This window comes from Piliocolobus tephrosceles, chromosome X, assembly GCF_002776525.5.
Source record: "Piliocolobus tephrosceles isolate RC106 chromosome X, ASM277652v3, whole genome shotgun sequence".
Lineage (NCBI taxonomy): Eukaryota > Metazoa > Chordata > Mammalia > Primates > Cercopithecidae > Piliocolobus > Piliocolobus tephrosceles.
Window position 1 is genome coordinate 67946627 of NC_045455.1, and position 17741 is coordinate 67964367.

Sequence of the window (17741 nt, forward strand, 5' to 3'; positions counted from 1 at the left end):
TAAACAAAATCAGAAGTGAGAAAGGAGACACTACAACTGATACCACACTTACAAAGAATCATCAGAGACTATTACGGACAACTTACACCAACAAACTGAAAAATCTGAGGAAGTGGATAAATTCCTGGATATGTACTACCTACCAAGATTCAATAAGCGAGAAATAGAAAACATGAACTGACCAATAATGAGTAATGAGATTGAATCAGTAATAAAGAGTCTTCAAACAAAGAAAAGTCCAGGACCAACGGCTTCACTGACAAATTCTACCAAACTTTTAAGGAACACCAATTCTCCTCAAACTATTCTAAAAACATTGAAGAGGAGGGAATTATCTCTAACTCATTCTACAAGGACAGCATCACTCTGGTACCAAAACCAGATAAAGACACAACAAAAAAAGAAAAAGTACAGACCAATCCCTGATAAACATAGACACAAAATCCTCATCAAAATACTAGCAAACTGAATTCAACAGCACATTATAAAGACAATACACCACAATCAAGTGGGATTTATACCAGGGAATGCAAGGATGGCTTCACATATACAAATCAATAAATGTGATACACCATATCAACAGAATGAAAGACAAAAACTATATGATCATCTCAACAGATGTAGAAAATTTTTGATAAAATTCAGCATCCCCTCATAAAATCTTTCAACAAACTAGGCACTAAAGGAACATACCTCAACATAACTAAGACCACATACAACAGACCCACAGCTAACATCATATAGAAAGGGGAAAGTCTAAAAACCTTTCCTCTGAGAACCTGGACAAGAAAAGGATGCCTACTTTCACCACTCCTATTCAATATGGTACTGGAAGTCCTAGCCAGAGCAACCAGCCAAGAGAAAGAAATGAAAGGTAATCAGATTAAAAAAAAAAAACACACAAAGTCAAATTGTCCCTCTTTGCAGATGACATGATCTTACATGTAAAAAATCTGAAGACTCCACCAGAAAACTCTTGGATCTGATAAATAAATTCAGTAAGTTGCAGGATACAAAATCAAAACACAAAAATTAGCATCATTTCTATACACTAATAATAAACTAGCTGAGAAAGAAGCCCAAAAGGCAATCACGTTTACAACAGCTACAAAAGGAAAAAAAAAAAAACCCTAAGAATAAATCTAACGTAAGAGGTGGAAAGATCTCTATAAGATAAAACTACAAAACACTGATGAAAGAAATGGAAGAGAACACAAACATCCTTAGAGAGAGACCTTAATTCCTGTAGGATATGGGAGATGACTAATGCCCCTCTCATGCTCCCTGGTCAGGCTGCAAATGGAAATAAATAATTCCTCTTAGTAAGCAACCATATCTAACTAGAAAACAGTCATTAACACAGTAAGAAACCTTTATGTTGATAGTTCTTTATCCCCTACTTACCCCTTAGGTAGGTTTACTTGTCTCTCTTAAGAAAAATTAATAGAACACAAGGAAATCTCAATAGAGAGGAAACAGGAAATTTTTATAACCTTATGTGACTAGATGAGAGGCACTGGGACAGTTTCACTTTCCTTTCTTCTTGCCAGCTATGTTTTGAAAAAAGATAGCAAAAAAGGTTGATGGAGCCCATGTTCTGTGCTAATTATGATCATTCAAATGATTAACCATCACCTTTACAGTCTTCTTGGTGCTTAAATAGTAACTAACCATTAACTTTACCCTTTTTCATTAGAACAATCAACTTTTATATGAATAGGAAAATAGGACAGGAAAATAGTTTAATTCAAAACTGTCAATCATAAATGTCACAATTTTAGTTACTGAATCTTTCTAAGGCTTCGTGGTGTGTAATATACCTTTATTTTTTTCTTGACACTGAGTCTCGCTCTGTCACTCAGGCTGGAGTGCAATGGCACAATCTTGGCTCACGCAACTGCCACCTCCCAGGTTCAAGGGATTCCCCTGCCTCAGCCTCCTAAGTAGCTGGGACTACAGGTATGTGCCACTACCCCTGGCTAATTTTTGTATTTTTAGTAGAGACAGGGTTTCACCGTGTTGGCCAGGCTGGTCTCGAACTCCTGACCTCAGGTGATCCACCTGCCTCGGCCTCCCAAAGTGCTGGGATTACAGGCGTGAGCCACCATGCCTGGCTGTGTGTAATATACTTTTAAACCAAGGAAAGAACTACATAAGTTTTCAAAATGTGACTAAAAACATACTAACATGCAAATAAATAACATTGCTACTAAATTCATTTTACAACAGGACACGAACTTGTACATGTAAGAATTAAATCCAAGTCCTTAGAGGAGCAGTGTCATACTTCATGAGTTTACAATCATGAATTGTCCATTTTTGGTCATGGGTTCTACATACTTCATGGGTTCTACATACTACAACTTATATTTAATGCATTAAGAATACGTGAATACTGAACCATCTATTAGGGAGCCTACTGGGAAAAAAAAGCTGAATGTGGCCAATAAAAGTGATTATTCTGAAGGAGAGTAGACAGAAATGTGTAACAAGCTATATTTGGACCATTTACATTGAAATCACTCTCATTAGCCAACTTAAAGATTGAGAATATAAGCATGAAGGAAAAATAGAGCAAAATTAGTAATAAGTTCTTTATAATAAACCATTAATTTACACAATGGGAGAAAGCAAAACAACAAATACTTACACATATACACTTTTGTATTTCCCATCTTTTCCAGTACTTGAGATCAGAACTTCATAACCATAGAGCTCTGGTACAGTACTTTCATCTGTTTCACCATTAATGAGGCTGGAAGGTGGTGACCAGGTAAGTACTACTGTCCTTGCCTGGATGTCAGAGGCCTGTAAAAATACAACATTTAAAAGTTCTTTAAAACAACTGTAATGTATACAATGAGCAGTGAAATATCTAATGAGGTTTCAAGATTAAATAAAATGTATCTGCTTATACAGATAAAATGGCTCAAAATATAAACCTGCTCATTGTAAATAATTTGTTGTGGGTTCCAGAACAAATGAGGTGGGTTCCACAAAAATTTAAAACCCAGGCCATTCAAAACTATTAGCACAGACACCACATATAGTCAAAAGAAAAAAAACGGGATTAAAAAGACCATTGTAACATATTTAAAAGGGTTCATTTCCTCAGTTTAGGAAGTGTTTTTACAACAGGAAGATGACAAAAACTCAAGAGAAAAAGAAGCAAAGGACATCGACATCCAAAGATACATAAATACAAACGGAAAACATATAAAATGATGTATGTGTGAAACTGCATTCATAAATACATGTAAATTAAAACAAAATCCCAGTTTTCATCTACTGGATAGGGGAAGATTAAAAAGCTAATACTATCTAGTGTTAAAAATGTGGAGAAATGGCACTCTCTAAGCGTGGTATCAGTATATATAAGTTCAATCTTTGTGTATAGCAACTAGTGAATCATCACAAAATTTAAGATGTGTTTGCTTTTTCATTCAGAAATTCTACATCCAGGAATTTTTTTTCAGGGTAATATCCTATAAACTTAACATATGTATACAAATACACACTTAAGAATGTTCATTGCAGCATTATTAATGGCAAAAAGCTAGAACTATAGGGCACTGACTACCTAAATGATGGTACATAATACAGCCCACGAGCACATTATTCTGCAAGTGTTCAAAAAAAGAATACGAGGTGGACATACCTATGCTAACATCTGAAGATTTCCTCAATATACAGGTGCTACGTAATAGGAGAAAAAAGTGAAGCTGGAAAGCAGTACATATACTGTGACTGCAGTTGAGTTAACTTTTTAAAACTGCACAAAAATGTCTGAAAATGTGCTGTACAAATATATCAATTGTTATCTTTGGGGATTTAGTGTATGTGTGGTGAGATGCAGAGAGAGTTGTGACAGAAAAAAACGGGTGGTTTCAGTTATGTTTTATATATTTTTATACTACTGAAATAATTTTATGAGTACAAGTTACTTTTACAAGACAAGCTTAATAAAGCGAAAAAAATCTAGAGATCGGGTAAGGTTTACAGATTGGTAAGAAAAGCACCAGATTATATGTAGGCATTTATATAAAAGCTTGCTTTAAAATTATACACGTTTAACGACTACTTTAGCATTTCTAAAACCAAACTAATAATCACTAGGATGACAATTACTCCTATCTTGAATTAAAGTAAAATAAGTAATCTCCATAAAATTGTAATATTCTGTCCTTTTATTTATTTTGCTTCTGTTAAATCATAGGAAATGTAATACTGTATTCACTGTAATACTGTCTTAAAGTCTTGGTACTGTGTTTCATTTACAATGAACTTAAACATGATTCCTTGTATGATCCAGTATACAGCTGGCTATTAACCTGAAACTGAGCAGGTTTTTTTTCTTTTTTAAAACAAACTGTTACTATACATGTATGGATACCCATTAGTGTCTCTTGATTTTATGGGATGATCATAGTTGTGTTAAACTTTGAGAACGTGAATAGGACTATGAAGGTGGGTCAGTCAAAAGCATTAACTGGCATCTACTTTAGTAGTAGTAGTAGTAGTCAAAAGCATTAACTGGCATCTAGTTTAGTAGGAGCAGTAGTAGGAATAGTAGTCAAAAGCATTAACTGGCATTTACTTTAGTAGTAGTAGTAGGAGGAGGAGGAGGAGGAGGAGTCAAAAGCATTAACTGGCATCTACTTTAGTAGTTTTAGTAGTAGTAGTAGTAGTAGTAGTAGTAAAGATGGGGTCTTGCTATGTTGCCCAGGATGGTCTCAAGCTCCTGGCCTCAAGCCACCCTCCTGCCTCAGCCTCCCAAAGTGTTGGAATTACAGATGTTGAGTCACTATGCCCAGCTTGGCACCTACTTTATGAAGCTTACTTTATCAGGATCTGTGGTGAATACAGACAACCGAGAAAATATGAAATATGGAAGCACAAGATGTGTCACTAATTTGCCTGGTGGTACTGAACTCCCACCCTCTTAGGGTTCTAGGCCTCATCAACAAAATGAGTGGCTTAGCGAGATGAACTGTTTACCGGAGTTACACAAATAAAGTATTTTTAAAAGCCTTTTATTTGGAAATACATTTAGGTTTAAACAAAAGTTGGGAAGACAGTATGGAATCCCTGTCTATCCTTTACCCAGCTTCCCCTAATATTAACATCCTATATAACCATGCACTTTTGTCAAAACTAAGAAATTAATACTGGTAAATACTATTAACTAAGCTTTCAACTTAAACTATATTTAACTAAACAGACTTCCAAAATACTAGGTTGAATTTAGCAAACATAGTTTTAAAAATAAATTTAAAAAATTTTAAAATACTAATTTCAACATATATATATATATATTTTTTTTTTTTTTTTTTTAATTGAGACAAGGTCTTACTATTGTTGCCTGGGCTGGTTGCAAACTCCTAGGTTCAAGCGATCCTCCTGCCGCGGCCTCCTAAAGTATTGGGATTACAGGCATGAGCCACTGCACTGAGCCAATTTCAACTTTTTCAATTTGCTTTTCCAGAAAATCTTTTAGTACTAACTCATTCTATTAAAAAGATATCTTATGGCCAAGTGCAGGGGCTCATGCCTGTAATCCCAGCACTTTGGGAGGCCAAGGTGGGCAGATCACCTGAGGTTAAGAGTTCAAGACCAGCCTGGCCAACATGGTGGAAACCTATCTTTACTAAAACTACAAAAATTATCTGGGCATGGTGGTGCATGCCTGTAATCCCAGCTAATCAGGAGACTGAAACCTAAGTATCACTTGAACCTGGGAGACAGAGGTTGCAGCAAGCTGAAATCACACCACTGCACTCCAGCACTCTAGCCCTCCAGCCTGGGTGAAAGAGCAAGACTCTGTCTCAAAAAAAAAAAAAAAAGAGGATATCTTATTACTTGCACATAAATGTTAAAGTCACAGAAAGAGTGATTTCATTAGGATAAGATGTGGAAAACTTCCTAAGTGAATTCTGAATTGAATTTTAAAGGACTTGGATGAGATAAAATTTGGTAGAAAGAGGTGGGTGATCAATACAGGAATGAGTATTTATATTTCCAAGCTTATAACTGCAATCTAGTAGTCCAAGGCATGTTCTCACGTATTTTAAAAATCTTCTAAAAATGCTGTTTTCTGTTGCTGGTTTCAGGTGAATTATAAAGAGTTGCATAGAAGAAAAAGAAGTGGACACTCACATAGATACCACAAAATTCCTGTGTGAAGACTGAAGTAGTAATTGTGTGTGTATGTGGAGTGGTAGGGGACAGTGGGCAGAGAGGATCCTATAAACTTATAGTGAAATAATAAAGCTTGGAGTATTAATCTGGCATGGGGAGAATGAAAGGTAAAGAAGAAATGTAAGACGATACTGTAACCCAGGAAAACCTGGATGTAAGTGTTTACCAATGGAAACGACAAAAGGAAACAGAAACAAAAGATATCTAACCCAATTTCTTCTTCATTTTAGAGGAATGAAGAACGTGTTAAGTTGGATAGACAAGCAGATTGAGAATTTGGTTTTCTAAAGTTGCTAGTGAAACATTCAAACTTTGGTATTCTTTAGTGTGTCTCAGGAGATACAGTTCTATAGGAACAGATGAATAATTAGGATTGAAAATATAGATTTGGAAGTAATTTGAACTCTATTTGTATGTTAATATTAGAAGTAAAATTTGATTTTATATCCATATCACTTGATTCTTACAATTACCACCTAAAGTATGCAAAATAGGCTTAACTATCTTCATTTTATGAAAGGAGCATATTCAGAAAGGTTAAGTAACTTGTCTGAGGTCACAGAACCATTGACTAGGACCTGAATAATTCAGTTATTTTCCTACTACTCAATGATCCCACCCTGAATCTACTTCTAGGTGGTAGCTGAAAACAGATACAACTGTGTAAAAATGTCTAAGAACTGATAAAGATGGTAATAGGAAAAAGTGAAAACAGCTCTTTTAGAAAGTGGCTAGATTATGTACAATATATTTTTTGAGGCAGACTGTGATCCTTGTAAGGTAGTCATCAAAACTGCCCTTGAGAAAAACTGTACATTGGGTTAAATTAAGTATATATATAGGAAACTAAACTGTTAAAAAGGTTCAAAGCCATATATATTGTATGAATTTTGACAAAGACTGTAGAAGAAAGAAATGAGAGTATCTAATTTCTGGATTTCCAGAAATATTAAAGTAGAATAAACATCAATGTTTGATCCTTGTCTAGATAAGGGCATCAGGAGGTGAGAGAATAATTCTGAAGATAACTCAAAGGCTGAGCCTAAGGAAACTTGGGAGTTAGTAAGTACTTCTAGTAACCACAAAAAGGTAAAGGGAAGGGGTAATGATTCTGAAAGCAAAAAGGTAATGAGTAAAAGGCATGAAACATTAAATTTTAAGCACTACTGAAATAAATGGAAATGAAATCCACTGAAATAAATGTCAGTAGATTTTCACAAAAATGCGACTGAGAACAATTTCACAGAAGAACAAATGAAAAGACAATACTTTCAATATAGTTAATTATTTCATGCATGTGAGAGTATACAATACCATTATTCTCCATTTTCTGAAAGAAGAAACATTCACAAAGGTCAAGTGACTTGTCATGGGTCACTCAACTCCTAAGTACACAGCTGAGACTGTGAGACTAGTGCATGTACCACATTCTCCCCTACACACTGCACTCTGGTCACATGAGTGAGCTTTTCTCTTTCCTTTTTTATTCCTCAAATGTGCCATGTTCAGTGCTTTTCAAATGCTGCTTAGTTTGCAATACTGTTCCCATACTTTCCACCCGTCCTTAATGCCCAACCACTACTTTTCCTTCAAATATCTGTACAATAATCCTTCCTTAGGGAAACTTCCCTGATTCCCTATCCAGGTTTAGTCCTCCTATTATATGCTCTGATTGCTCTCTCTCTTTTTGTTCTGGCACTTCACAGTTACAATTTACCATTCATTGTGTGATGCTTAGTTTTCTAAACTAAGTCTTGTGGCAGAGCCTGTGTCTATCCTTTGCTTTCCATTCTATCTCCAGCTTTAGCACAGCATCTGTCACTTTGTAAGTGGTCAAATATTTATGGAATGAAAAAGTGAATGAACACATTTAATTTAGTGCTCTAAATGAACTAGAGCATGCAAAAACAACCAAACACACAAAAACAAGCAAAAACCCTGACCTGCGCTTTGTAGCTCACAAATAATTTAATCAAAGAGGAATCGGCATTCAAACTATAAACATGAAGTAAAACAAAGCAAACAAAACCATCAGCATTACTTTAAGTTTTATGATACAGGGCTTACTATCTTATTAAATTACATGTTCTTCCTGATGTTGAGTAAGAAAGTCTTTGACTTAGCTTTAAGATTGATTTTGTGTATGTAAATTATACATTTATTTATTTATTTATTTATTTATTTATTTATTTATTTATTTATTTATTTATTTATTTTTGAGACAGGTTCTTGCTCTGTCACCCTGGCTGGAGTGAAAAGGCACAATCTTAGCTCCCTACAGCATTGAACTCCTAGGTTCAAGGGATCCTCCCACCTCAGCATCCCAAGTAGCTGGGACTACAGGTGTGTGCCCCCATGTCTGTAGTATCTGTATTTGTTTTTTGTAGAGACAAGGTCTCAATATATTGCGCAGGCTGGTCTCAAACTCCTGGCCTCAAATGATCCTCTTGTCTTGGTTTCCCAAAGGACTGGGAAAGTGTGAGCCACTGTACCTGGCCTGAAAATTATACTTTTAATATATACTACAACAAGTAAATGCTAGTAGCATTAGCTATTAAATCACTCAAACATCAATCTTATTAAGGCTACTAAATTCCTTTTCTAGGAAACCTAGTGATATACACTTGGACATAGAGAGCTCTTGGAAGGATATTGCCTAAATTTCAGTCATAGCTCTACTACTACTAATTGAAACTCACTGTTGCTTCAGTTTCCTCATTTGTAAAATAGGAAAAATAGTACATATATGGTTGTCACAGGTATTAAATAATGCATATATGCATTCCAAGCACTCTGAACAGAGACTGATGCTAATCAATTTGTGTTAGCCATTACTATGAAATAATTCTGTGTAAATTTACATTTATTGATACATATATGCTCTATTCTCAAGAGAAAACAGATTAGAATAAAGAAAGCTAGAGCAACCGAATCTATTATTTGGGAGTTGTCAGAAAGAGTAGGACCATAGTAGTCTATTAGATGAGGAACTGGTTTACTCAAACATCCTGAAACATGGCAAGATAAGCTTTAAAAGCCTTTGTAGAGACGATACTAAGAATAATAACTTTTCCAATTTGTTTTCTTAGAAAAACAAAGTATTTTTGGGGTAACTTAGCATAAAACATTTTACCATGGATGTTTCTGAGAGTTGGGAGAAAGTAGTTTGTTTTATGAACCAAAAAATATTCTTATCAATCTTAAATTGCCTTATTCTGGCTGAAAAAGTCCTATGGCCTACTTCTTCCACCATCTTTCTCCCCTTTACTATACTCCAGTGATAATGGTTCTTTCCATCTGTCCAACTCCCCATGCTTGCTTACACCCATTCTCCCTCTCCCATTCCTTCCACTTTTGCACTTTTTCTCACCTGTCAGAGAACGCTTCCCTGATTGCTCTATTTAACCTAACAACCTCTCCTAGTAATCTCATTATATTATTCCTATTTCTATAATAGCAATCTTTACTATCACACAGAATTCTGTTTGTGCATTTGTTTTTTATTTACTGGCATATAGTAAGGGATCAATAAATATCTGATGAATGAATGAAAAACTATGTAGCTCTTCAAAGAATCAGGTAATGACATAGAAAGACAGCTAAGGCATACCATATTGAGTGAAAAAAGCTTGTCACAGAATACAGTATTATCCTATTTTCATAAAAAGTTAAAAGAAAAAAACATTTTGATGGATGAACACCTTATATTAATATACTAAATATAAACATCAATAAAATTCATAAGATACTTACCACTGGTTTGACAATGTTGGAAAGAAGTGCTTCAAATGCTTTAGTTTCTTCATTTTTTTCTTAAAAAATAAAACATTTGAATATTAAAAAAAGAATTTAGATACAATCCCTTCTTCTCCCTAAATATATATTCTGAAACTAGGTTGGTATTTGAGACTTTTCTAGTTCTTATTCCTTTGTTCATACTCAGCAGTGTGTGGCCCTTCAGCATTCATCTACTTCAGTTTTTATTTCTATCTTAACTGTGACTACTAATTATAACACCACTATATATACATATATCTATATATATTTAGACATGGCTATATCTATCTGAACCAAATTTTTCTTATAGAAAGTATATTTTTATTCATGGTTGTAAGAATATTCTCTCTGGAAAGTTCTCATTTGTTAATCTCGTATCTCTTAATAAAGTTACCTATTTTTTTCACGACATGCCTTAGCTATGATTTCCCAAATTAGAAATATAATTGGCTTGACTGTAACTTATAGCCACCACTGATAGGCAAAAAACTTTCACTTAATTCTTCTGAAACATCAGTGCTGAAAACAATGATCAGGAGGTCTCAAGGGAGAACACTTATGTAAATGTTGTTAATATACAGGTCGTGAACAGTTAAGGCAGTTTTTGAAATTTGTTGGTGAGGAATAGAAATTTCAAGGAAAAGGAAGGTAGAAAGAGTCAACATGGCTTACATTTTCATATTTCCCTCAAAGTTGGAAGCATTTTAGTTTCTAGTCGATATTAATTACCTACACTATTTGGTAATAAAAATCAATTTAGATAAGCATATTCAACGACTGATAGAGTTGTGGTTATTGGTGCTTGTGAAATGACATGTTGGTATGGTTCATAGTCATTTCTGATGAAACCTTTAAGTACCTGACATGGTCTACCATGCATATCTATGTATTTCTACATAAGCATATCTACGTCAAACAGATAATAGTCAGTATTAAGGAAACCTAAAAGAACATAAATATAGAAACTACATTAGTCAAAGTAAGCAGTAGTTAGAAGTTTAACATTACAATCAAAAGTACTGGGTACTAACTCTACAACTGTAGGCATGTGAAAGACAGGCTGTTAACCCAGCTATATTTTACCTTACTGAGATTGATTCAAGTAGATACAAATAGTAGTGCTCAAAGTTCATATAGTAGGCTCATGCCTGTAATCTCAGCACACTGGAAGGTCAAGGTGGGTGGACTGCTTGAGCCTAGGAATTGGAGACCGGCCTGGCCAAGATGGTGAAACCCTGTCTCTACTAAAAATACAAAAATTAGTTGGGCATGGTGGCACACGCCCATAGTCCCAGCTACTCAGGAGGCTGAGGCACAGGAACTGCTTCAACACAGGAGGCGGAGGTTGCAGTGAGCTGATATTGTGCCACTGCATTCCAGCCTGGGTGACAGAGCGAGACTTGGTCTCAAAAACAAACAAAAACCAATAAAACAAAGTTAACAGAGTAGAAGTCAGAGGTTAGGGGAAGGATCCAAGAGTAACAAGGAGAGTTTAGGAGAAGAGAACTTTTGAAGAAAGAAGTGGAAAATACTCTAGCCTATAGAGTACATAGAGAGATTGGTAAATGATATAACTATTTGCTATCAAGGTTTTACTCAAAAAGAAGGTGGGAGAAATAAAAAGTTTTGATAGGTTGGGGACAGTGGCTCAGGCCTGTAATTGCAGCACTTTGAGAGGCCAAGATGGGAGGATCGCTTGAGCCCAGAAGTTTAAGACCAGCATGGGCAAAACAGCGAGACCCTGTCTCTACTAAAAGTTAAAAAATTAGCTGGGTGTGGTGGTGCATGCCTGTAGTTTCCAGCTACAGTGTGTGCGCCACTCCAGCCTGGGTGACAAAGCAAGACCCTGTCTCAAAAAAAAAAAAAAAAAAAAAAAAGTTTTGATTAAAAACCAGTAGCATAGCCTTATCAAAGGCCCAGAATCAGAAGAAAGGAATCTGGATTAATGTTATCTGAGTTTTTCTATCAAACAGAAATTTCAGTCAGTAAAATTTATGATATAGATGAAATTACTAATTGAGGTTTTCTAAACTGTCAAAAGATGCAGCCTGTAATAGTCCATCTGGACCATGACAAAATGACTGAAAGGTTAGAATATACTTTTAGTAGGTTAAATCACGATGAGTAGCATCAATGAGAACATTTCAGTATTTCAAACAGTTACCTTCAATTTCTGTATCAACTTGCACAACACCTTTCCCCTTCCCAGACTTGATTTTTGCTGATCCTGTGTTTATACCACCAGCATTTTGTCCTTTTATAAGTCCATTATGTTCATTAATGGGCGAAGGGCATTTCTGGGGTGATGATGGTGGACTGCTCATTTTATCTTTCTGTGTTCCTTGGCGATCCTTCAATTTTTTCTGCAAACGTTCATATGTTTTACTAGATCGTTCATCTCTAAAGTTGGACCTTCCATGTGTAGAGTGAGCATCTAGGAGGAAATAAAAACCAAAAGTTAAGAAGATCACTTTCTCTAAATAAGTTTATGCCATGAAAAAAGAACAGAAAATAAATCTATCATATAAAACTTTTATAAAATATTTAAAAGAATTTTGCATAACAAAGCAACCTTTGTGTCTCCATAAACTATTAGAACCAAGCTTTGTGATTTATTCTAATTTTATATATATATCTATATATATTATATATCTCTATATCTCTCTCTATATATTATATATATCTATATATATCTCAAGTAAATTTACAGAGAGATTTCTTTTGTACTTTTTAGTAGAGACAGGGTTTCACCGTATTAGCCAGGATGGTCTCGATCTCCTGACCTCGTGATCCGCCCGTCTCGGCCTCCCAAAGTGCTGGGATTACAGGCTTGAGCCACCGCACCCGGCCATTACAGAGAGATTTCTTTCCTTCTTCTGTTCTCAACTAATTATTAATCTCCACAGAAACAGCTTGGTGGTAACTTATGATTACTGCAGGTGAGGAATGAGACTTGAACTGAGCAGTCCACAGTTTTTTCTCTTTTACTCTTTAGTAACTATTACTTTTCACATCTTTTTGAACCTTAAACACATAAAATAGATAAAAAGAAAACCACTGCCTGCCTAAATTCCCTTATGACTCAAAAAAGCAAATCATCACCAAAAAAAAATTAGCAAAAAGAAATGATTTAGACTGTTTAACAATAACAACCTACATACAATGTATCTTCAGATACTATAAACTCAAAGTTGTGATTTAGAAGAATCTACTCATTCTAATAAAAATCACATAGGAACATAATTAAGTCAATATGCTCAATAAATATTAATTCAATTGTCCCCAGAGTTTTTTAAATTTAAAATTTGTCATGAGAAAAATATTTTTTAAAAGCCTCAGTAAAAAGTTTTAATTTAGCAGTGCCTTAAGAAAATTACTACAATGTTTTTGAAATGAGTATTATAAGGATATGTACAATAACATTAGAATGAATGTGGACCTCTACCTCATACCATATACAAAAATGAATTCAAATGAATCAATGACCAAAATGTAAGACATTAAATTATAGAACTCTTAGAAGAAAACACGGTTGCATGACCTTGGATTAGGCAATAGTTTCTTAGATGAGACACCAAAAACATAAGCAATCAAAGAAAAAGTTAGATTTCATCAGAATTAAAAATTTTTCTGCACCAAAGGATACCACAAGTAAAGTGAAAAGACAACATGGGAGGAAATTATATATCTGATAAGGAACTTGTATCCAGAATATGTACACTCTTACCATTCAACAATAAAAAGACAAATATCCCAATTTAAAAAATGGGTGAAGAATTCAAATAGACATTTCTCCAAAGAAAATATATGAATGGGGCTGGGTGCAGTGGCTCACGCCTGTAATCCTAGCACTTTGGGAGGGTGAGGCAGGTGGATCACAAGGTCAGGAGCTCAAGACCAGCCTGGCCAAGATGGTGAAACCCCATCTCTACTAAAAATACAAAAAATTAGCCAAGCATGGTGGCACGTGCCTGTAAATCCCAGCTACTTGCAAGGCTGAGGCAGAAGAATCACTTGAACCTGGGAGGCAGAGGTTGCAGTGAGCCAAGATCATGCCACTGCACTCCAGCTTGGGTAACAAGAGTGAAACTCCATCTCAGAAAAAAAAAAAAAAAAGGAAAAGAAAATATACGAATGGCCAATAAGCACATGAAAAGATGATCAACGTTAGTAGCATTAGGGAAAAGCAAATCAAAACCATAATGAGAGAGAAATTTATTCAGGATGCCTATAATCAAAAGACAGACAACAACAAGTTTTGGCAAAGAAACTGGAACCCTCATACATTGCTGGTAGGAACGTAAAATGGTGTAGTCACTGTGGAAAATTAATATAGAATTAACACATGACCCAGCAATTCTACTCTGAGGCACATACCCGGAAGAAATGAAAACATGTCAACACAAAAACTTGCACACAAATGGTCACAGCAGTATTATTCATAGACAAAAAGTGAAAACAACCCAAAGGTCCATCAGCTTATGAGTGATAAAATGTTGTATATCTACAGAATGCAATATTATTGCAGCCATAACAAGAAATGAAGTACTACTATATGTGAGAACATGAACTTTGAAAACATGACATTAAGTGAAAAAAACCTAGACACAAAAGTCTACATACTGTATAAACATTTTAACGAAATTTTTATATGAAATACTTATATGTATATTTATATGAAGTCTAGAATAGGCAAACTCATTCAGACAGAAAGTAGATTATGGGATGTGAAGGAAGAGAGAGTTGGGAGTGACAGTTAATATGTACAGTGTCTTTTTTGGGATGCTAGAAATGTTCTGGAATTAGACAGTGGTAGTTAATATAGTACATACTGAATATACAAAACATTGAATTACATATGTTGCACAATACAGTAAATATATTAAAAACCACTGAAGTGTAAAATGATGAACTGTTAAACTGTCTAAACTATAGCTCGACAAAAAGTTAAGAAAAATAGCAATTGCAATCAATTAGATCAATTAGTACATACTTTAAAATGCTTTATTTTATCTATTATTCAAAATAATAAAGCCACCATAGAGGAGAAAAAAGAATGTATTACAGTAGAAAGAGAAGGAACTTAATCATTGGATAGATCTCAGAGGGTTAAAATCCTGAATAATTAACTAGCAGTGTGGCCTTGCAGAAATTATTTAACATTTCTGAGCCTCGGTTTCCTCATTTGAAATTTTGCAGAATTTTACTGAAGATTAAGTGAGATAATACATGCGTGAGCATAGTGCCTAGCAAGGTTCAGGCTCACTAACGGTACTGCTAACAGTGAAATGTTGGATCAGATTCCACTTTGAGAATCCATATGAATTGTGCATGGAAAGGGCATCATGGAGGTATAGCTATTGGTTAGAAAACCACATTGTCAGTAATTAGCATCCAGTGTTAGAATCTCTGGCTTATAACCTCAAGTACAATATGACTCCTCCCTTTTACCACTGGGTAGCTAATTTGTGGATCTGTGTCCTTTAGTTTCCTTCACATCAATGTAGATCACATCCATGTATTCTAATGCATATCCCTACAGAATAACAAGGGTACAATGCAAAACAGTAACAATTGTAATACTAGTTTTTTCTTACAGTTTTCTCAGATTATAAGAAAAAACTAGTATTTTAAAAACTAAGTCATAATTAGCAGCAAACAAAAATAGGATGAGACTAATCTGCAGTATAAACTTTTGGTACTCAAAAGTATGTTCCTTGGAGCACAGCACGAACATCTCCTAGGAGCTTGTTAGAAATGCAGAATCTCAAGCACTACCCAGAGCTACTGAACCAATTTGCATTACTTGGGCAATTGAAGTAAGTTTGACAAATATATATGATACGTGCAATATGTCCACTATTTACAGGCTGTGCTGTTTAATTTCAATTTTGTATGTGAAGTTATTTCTTCTGCAAATGTACTGAGCATAAGTGACAGGCAATGCTAAGTGCAGGGAAACAACAGTGATTAAAACAGATTCAGTTCTTAGGGAGTTGATAGTCAAATAAGGGAGACAGACATACAAACACACAATGACAAAAAAGAAATTGTGTTAAGTTCTGTGAAAGATACAAACAAGGTTCAGTGCTATAGACTGACAAGGTAAGATCAGGAAGGTTTCTTTGAAAACTGAAATCTAAAGGATAAAGGAAATTTATAGAAAAGGCAGAGAGACCACCATGTACAGAGGGACCAAGGCAAGAAAGAACTCGGAGGTTTTGAAAAACTGAAGATATAAAGGGACCAAGGGAAAGTAGTGGACAAGGAAGTCGGGGCCACAGGGCAGAACGTTGCAAGGACAGTTTGCAACCAGAGCTAATTTTGCTTCCTAGAGATCATTTGGAAATGTCTGGAGATATTTTTAGATGTCAGAATATTTAAAATGTTGTGTTGCAGTTGTGTGCTACAACTGTGCTACACAATGGCAGTTAGTGGGTAGAGGCCAGGGATGCCTTTAAACATCCTACAATGCAGAGTTTTGTCCTCTACAATGAAGACTTATCCATCCTAAAACATCAATAGTGGCATGTTTGAGAAACCCTACTCTAGTCTAGGGGAAGGGTTTAGGATTTTATTCTAATTGCAATAAGAAATCACTGAAACAGTTTAAACAGAACAGTCTGATTAATATTTCAGAATAATTACTGTGGCTGAGAATTGATTATTGGGGGCAAGAATGGAAACAAAATCAACTGGAAGATCATTGTTGCAGTTGTCCTGGCAAGAGCTGATGGTGGATGGATTTGAGTGGCAATGGGGAAGTAGTAGAAAAAATTCAGAAACTTCTGAAAATAAAACTGATACTAATTGATGTAAGGGTTGGAAAAGGAGAAATCAAATTTGACCATCTGGCTTTCATTTGAGCGAACTAAGTGGCTAGTGGACCACCTACTGAGATGAAGGGACAGAAAAAAAGCAAGTCGTGGGGGTCCACATTTGACATTTCTGTTTAGAAATGTTCTGAAATGCATGAGACATCTGTGTGGAGTTACTGAGAAGGCAGTCAGGAATAAGTCTGGCGCTTAGAGAGGTCTGGGCTGAAGATATAAATGTGAGAGCTATCAGTATACAGGCAGTGTTTAAAGCTATGAGACATATCAAGATACTATTTTGTGTTTATGTTTAGTAGCCTACTCTTTCCCCAAATGTATTAACTCCCTGAGGGCAGAGGTTATGTTTTTTGTTTTTCTTTTTTTTGAGATGTAGTCTCACTCTGTCACCCAGGCTGGAGTGCAGTGGCACTATCTCAGCTCACTGCAACTTCCGCCTCCCTGGTTCAAGTGATTCTCCTGCCTCAGCCTCCTGAGTAGCTGGGATTACGGGCGTGCGTCACCACGCCCGGCTAAGTCTTGTATTTTTAGTAGAGGCGGGGTTTCATCATGTTGGTCAGACTGATCTCGAATTCCTGACCTCATGATCCGCCCACCTCGGCCTCCCAAAGTGCTGGCATTACAGGCGTGAGCCACCGCGCCTGGCCTCGAGGTTATGTTTTTTCAATCCCTCACAGAGCTTAGCAACTTTGTGTAGTGGCATCACAGCCGATAGGATTTAACAATGCCATGGTTATTCCAGGCTGAAAATTTTCTCAGCGCCTAGATTGCAGGCCAGAGGAAAAGACCTCTTGTTTGAATGTGCACCACTAAGTAGTGCTGCACGATATAAGTTACTTCCCCTCTTTGATTTTTCTGTTTACTTACCTGCCTTGAAGGGTGATCATGAGGATGAAGCACCTAATATAGTACTTGAGTAAAAGAAAAATGCCT

At 35.6% G+C, this 17741-nt stretch overlaps 1 protein-coding gene across 4 annotated transcripts in view; it reads right to left on the reverse strand.

The window, feature by feature from the left end:
• The window catches only part of FNDC3A (fibronectin type III domain containing 3A), a 223825-nt gene that overhangs the window by 54412 nt on the left and 151672 nt on the right, over positions 1 to 17741 (reverse strand). For all 4 annotated transcript variants that reach the window (XM_023187363.2, XM_023187362.2, XM_023187365.1 and 1 more), the window contains 3 exons: positions 12140 to 12409; positions 9952 to 10010; positions 2651 to 2808 (listed from right to left, as the gene is read on the reverse strand). In XM_023187363.2, the coding sequence (XP_023043131.1) occupies positions 2651 to 2808; positions 9952 to 10010; positions 12140 to 12409 (487 nt within the window). The remainder of the gene's footprint in view (positions 1 to 2650; positions 2809 to 9951; positions 10011 to 12139; positions 12410 to 17741) is intronic.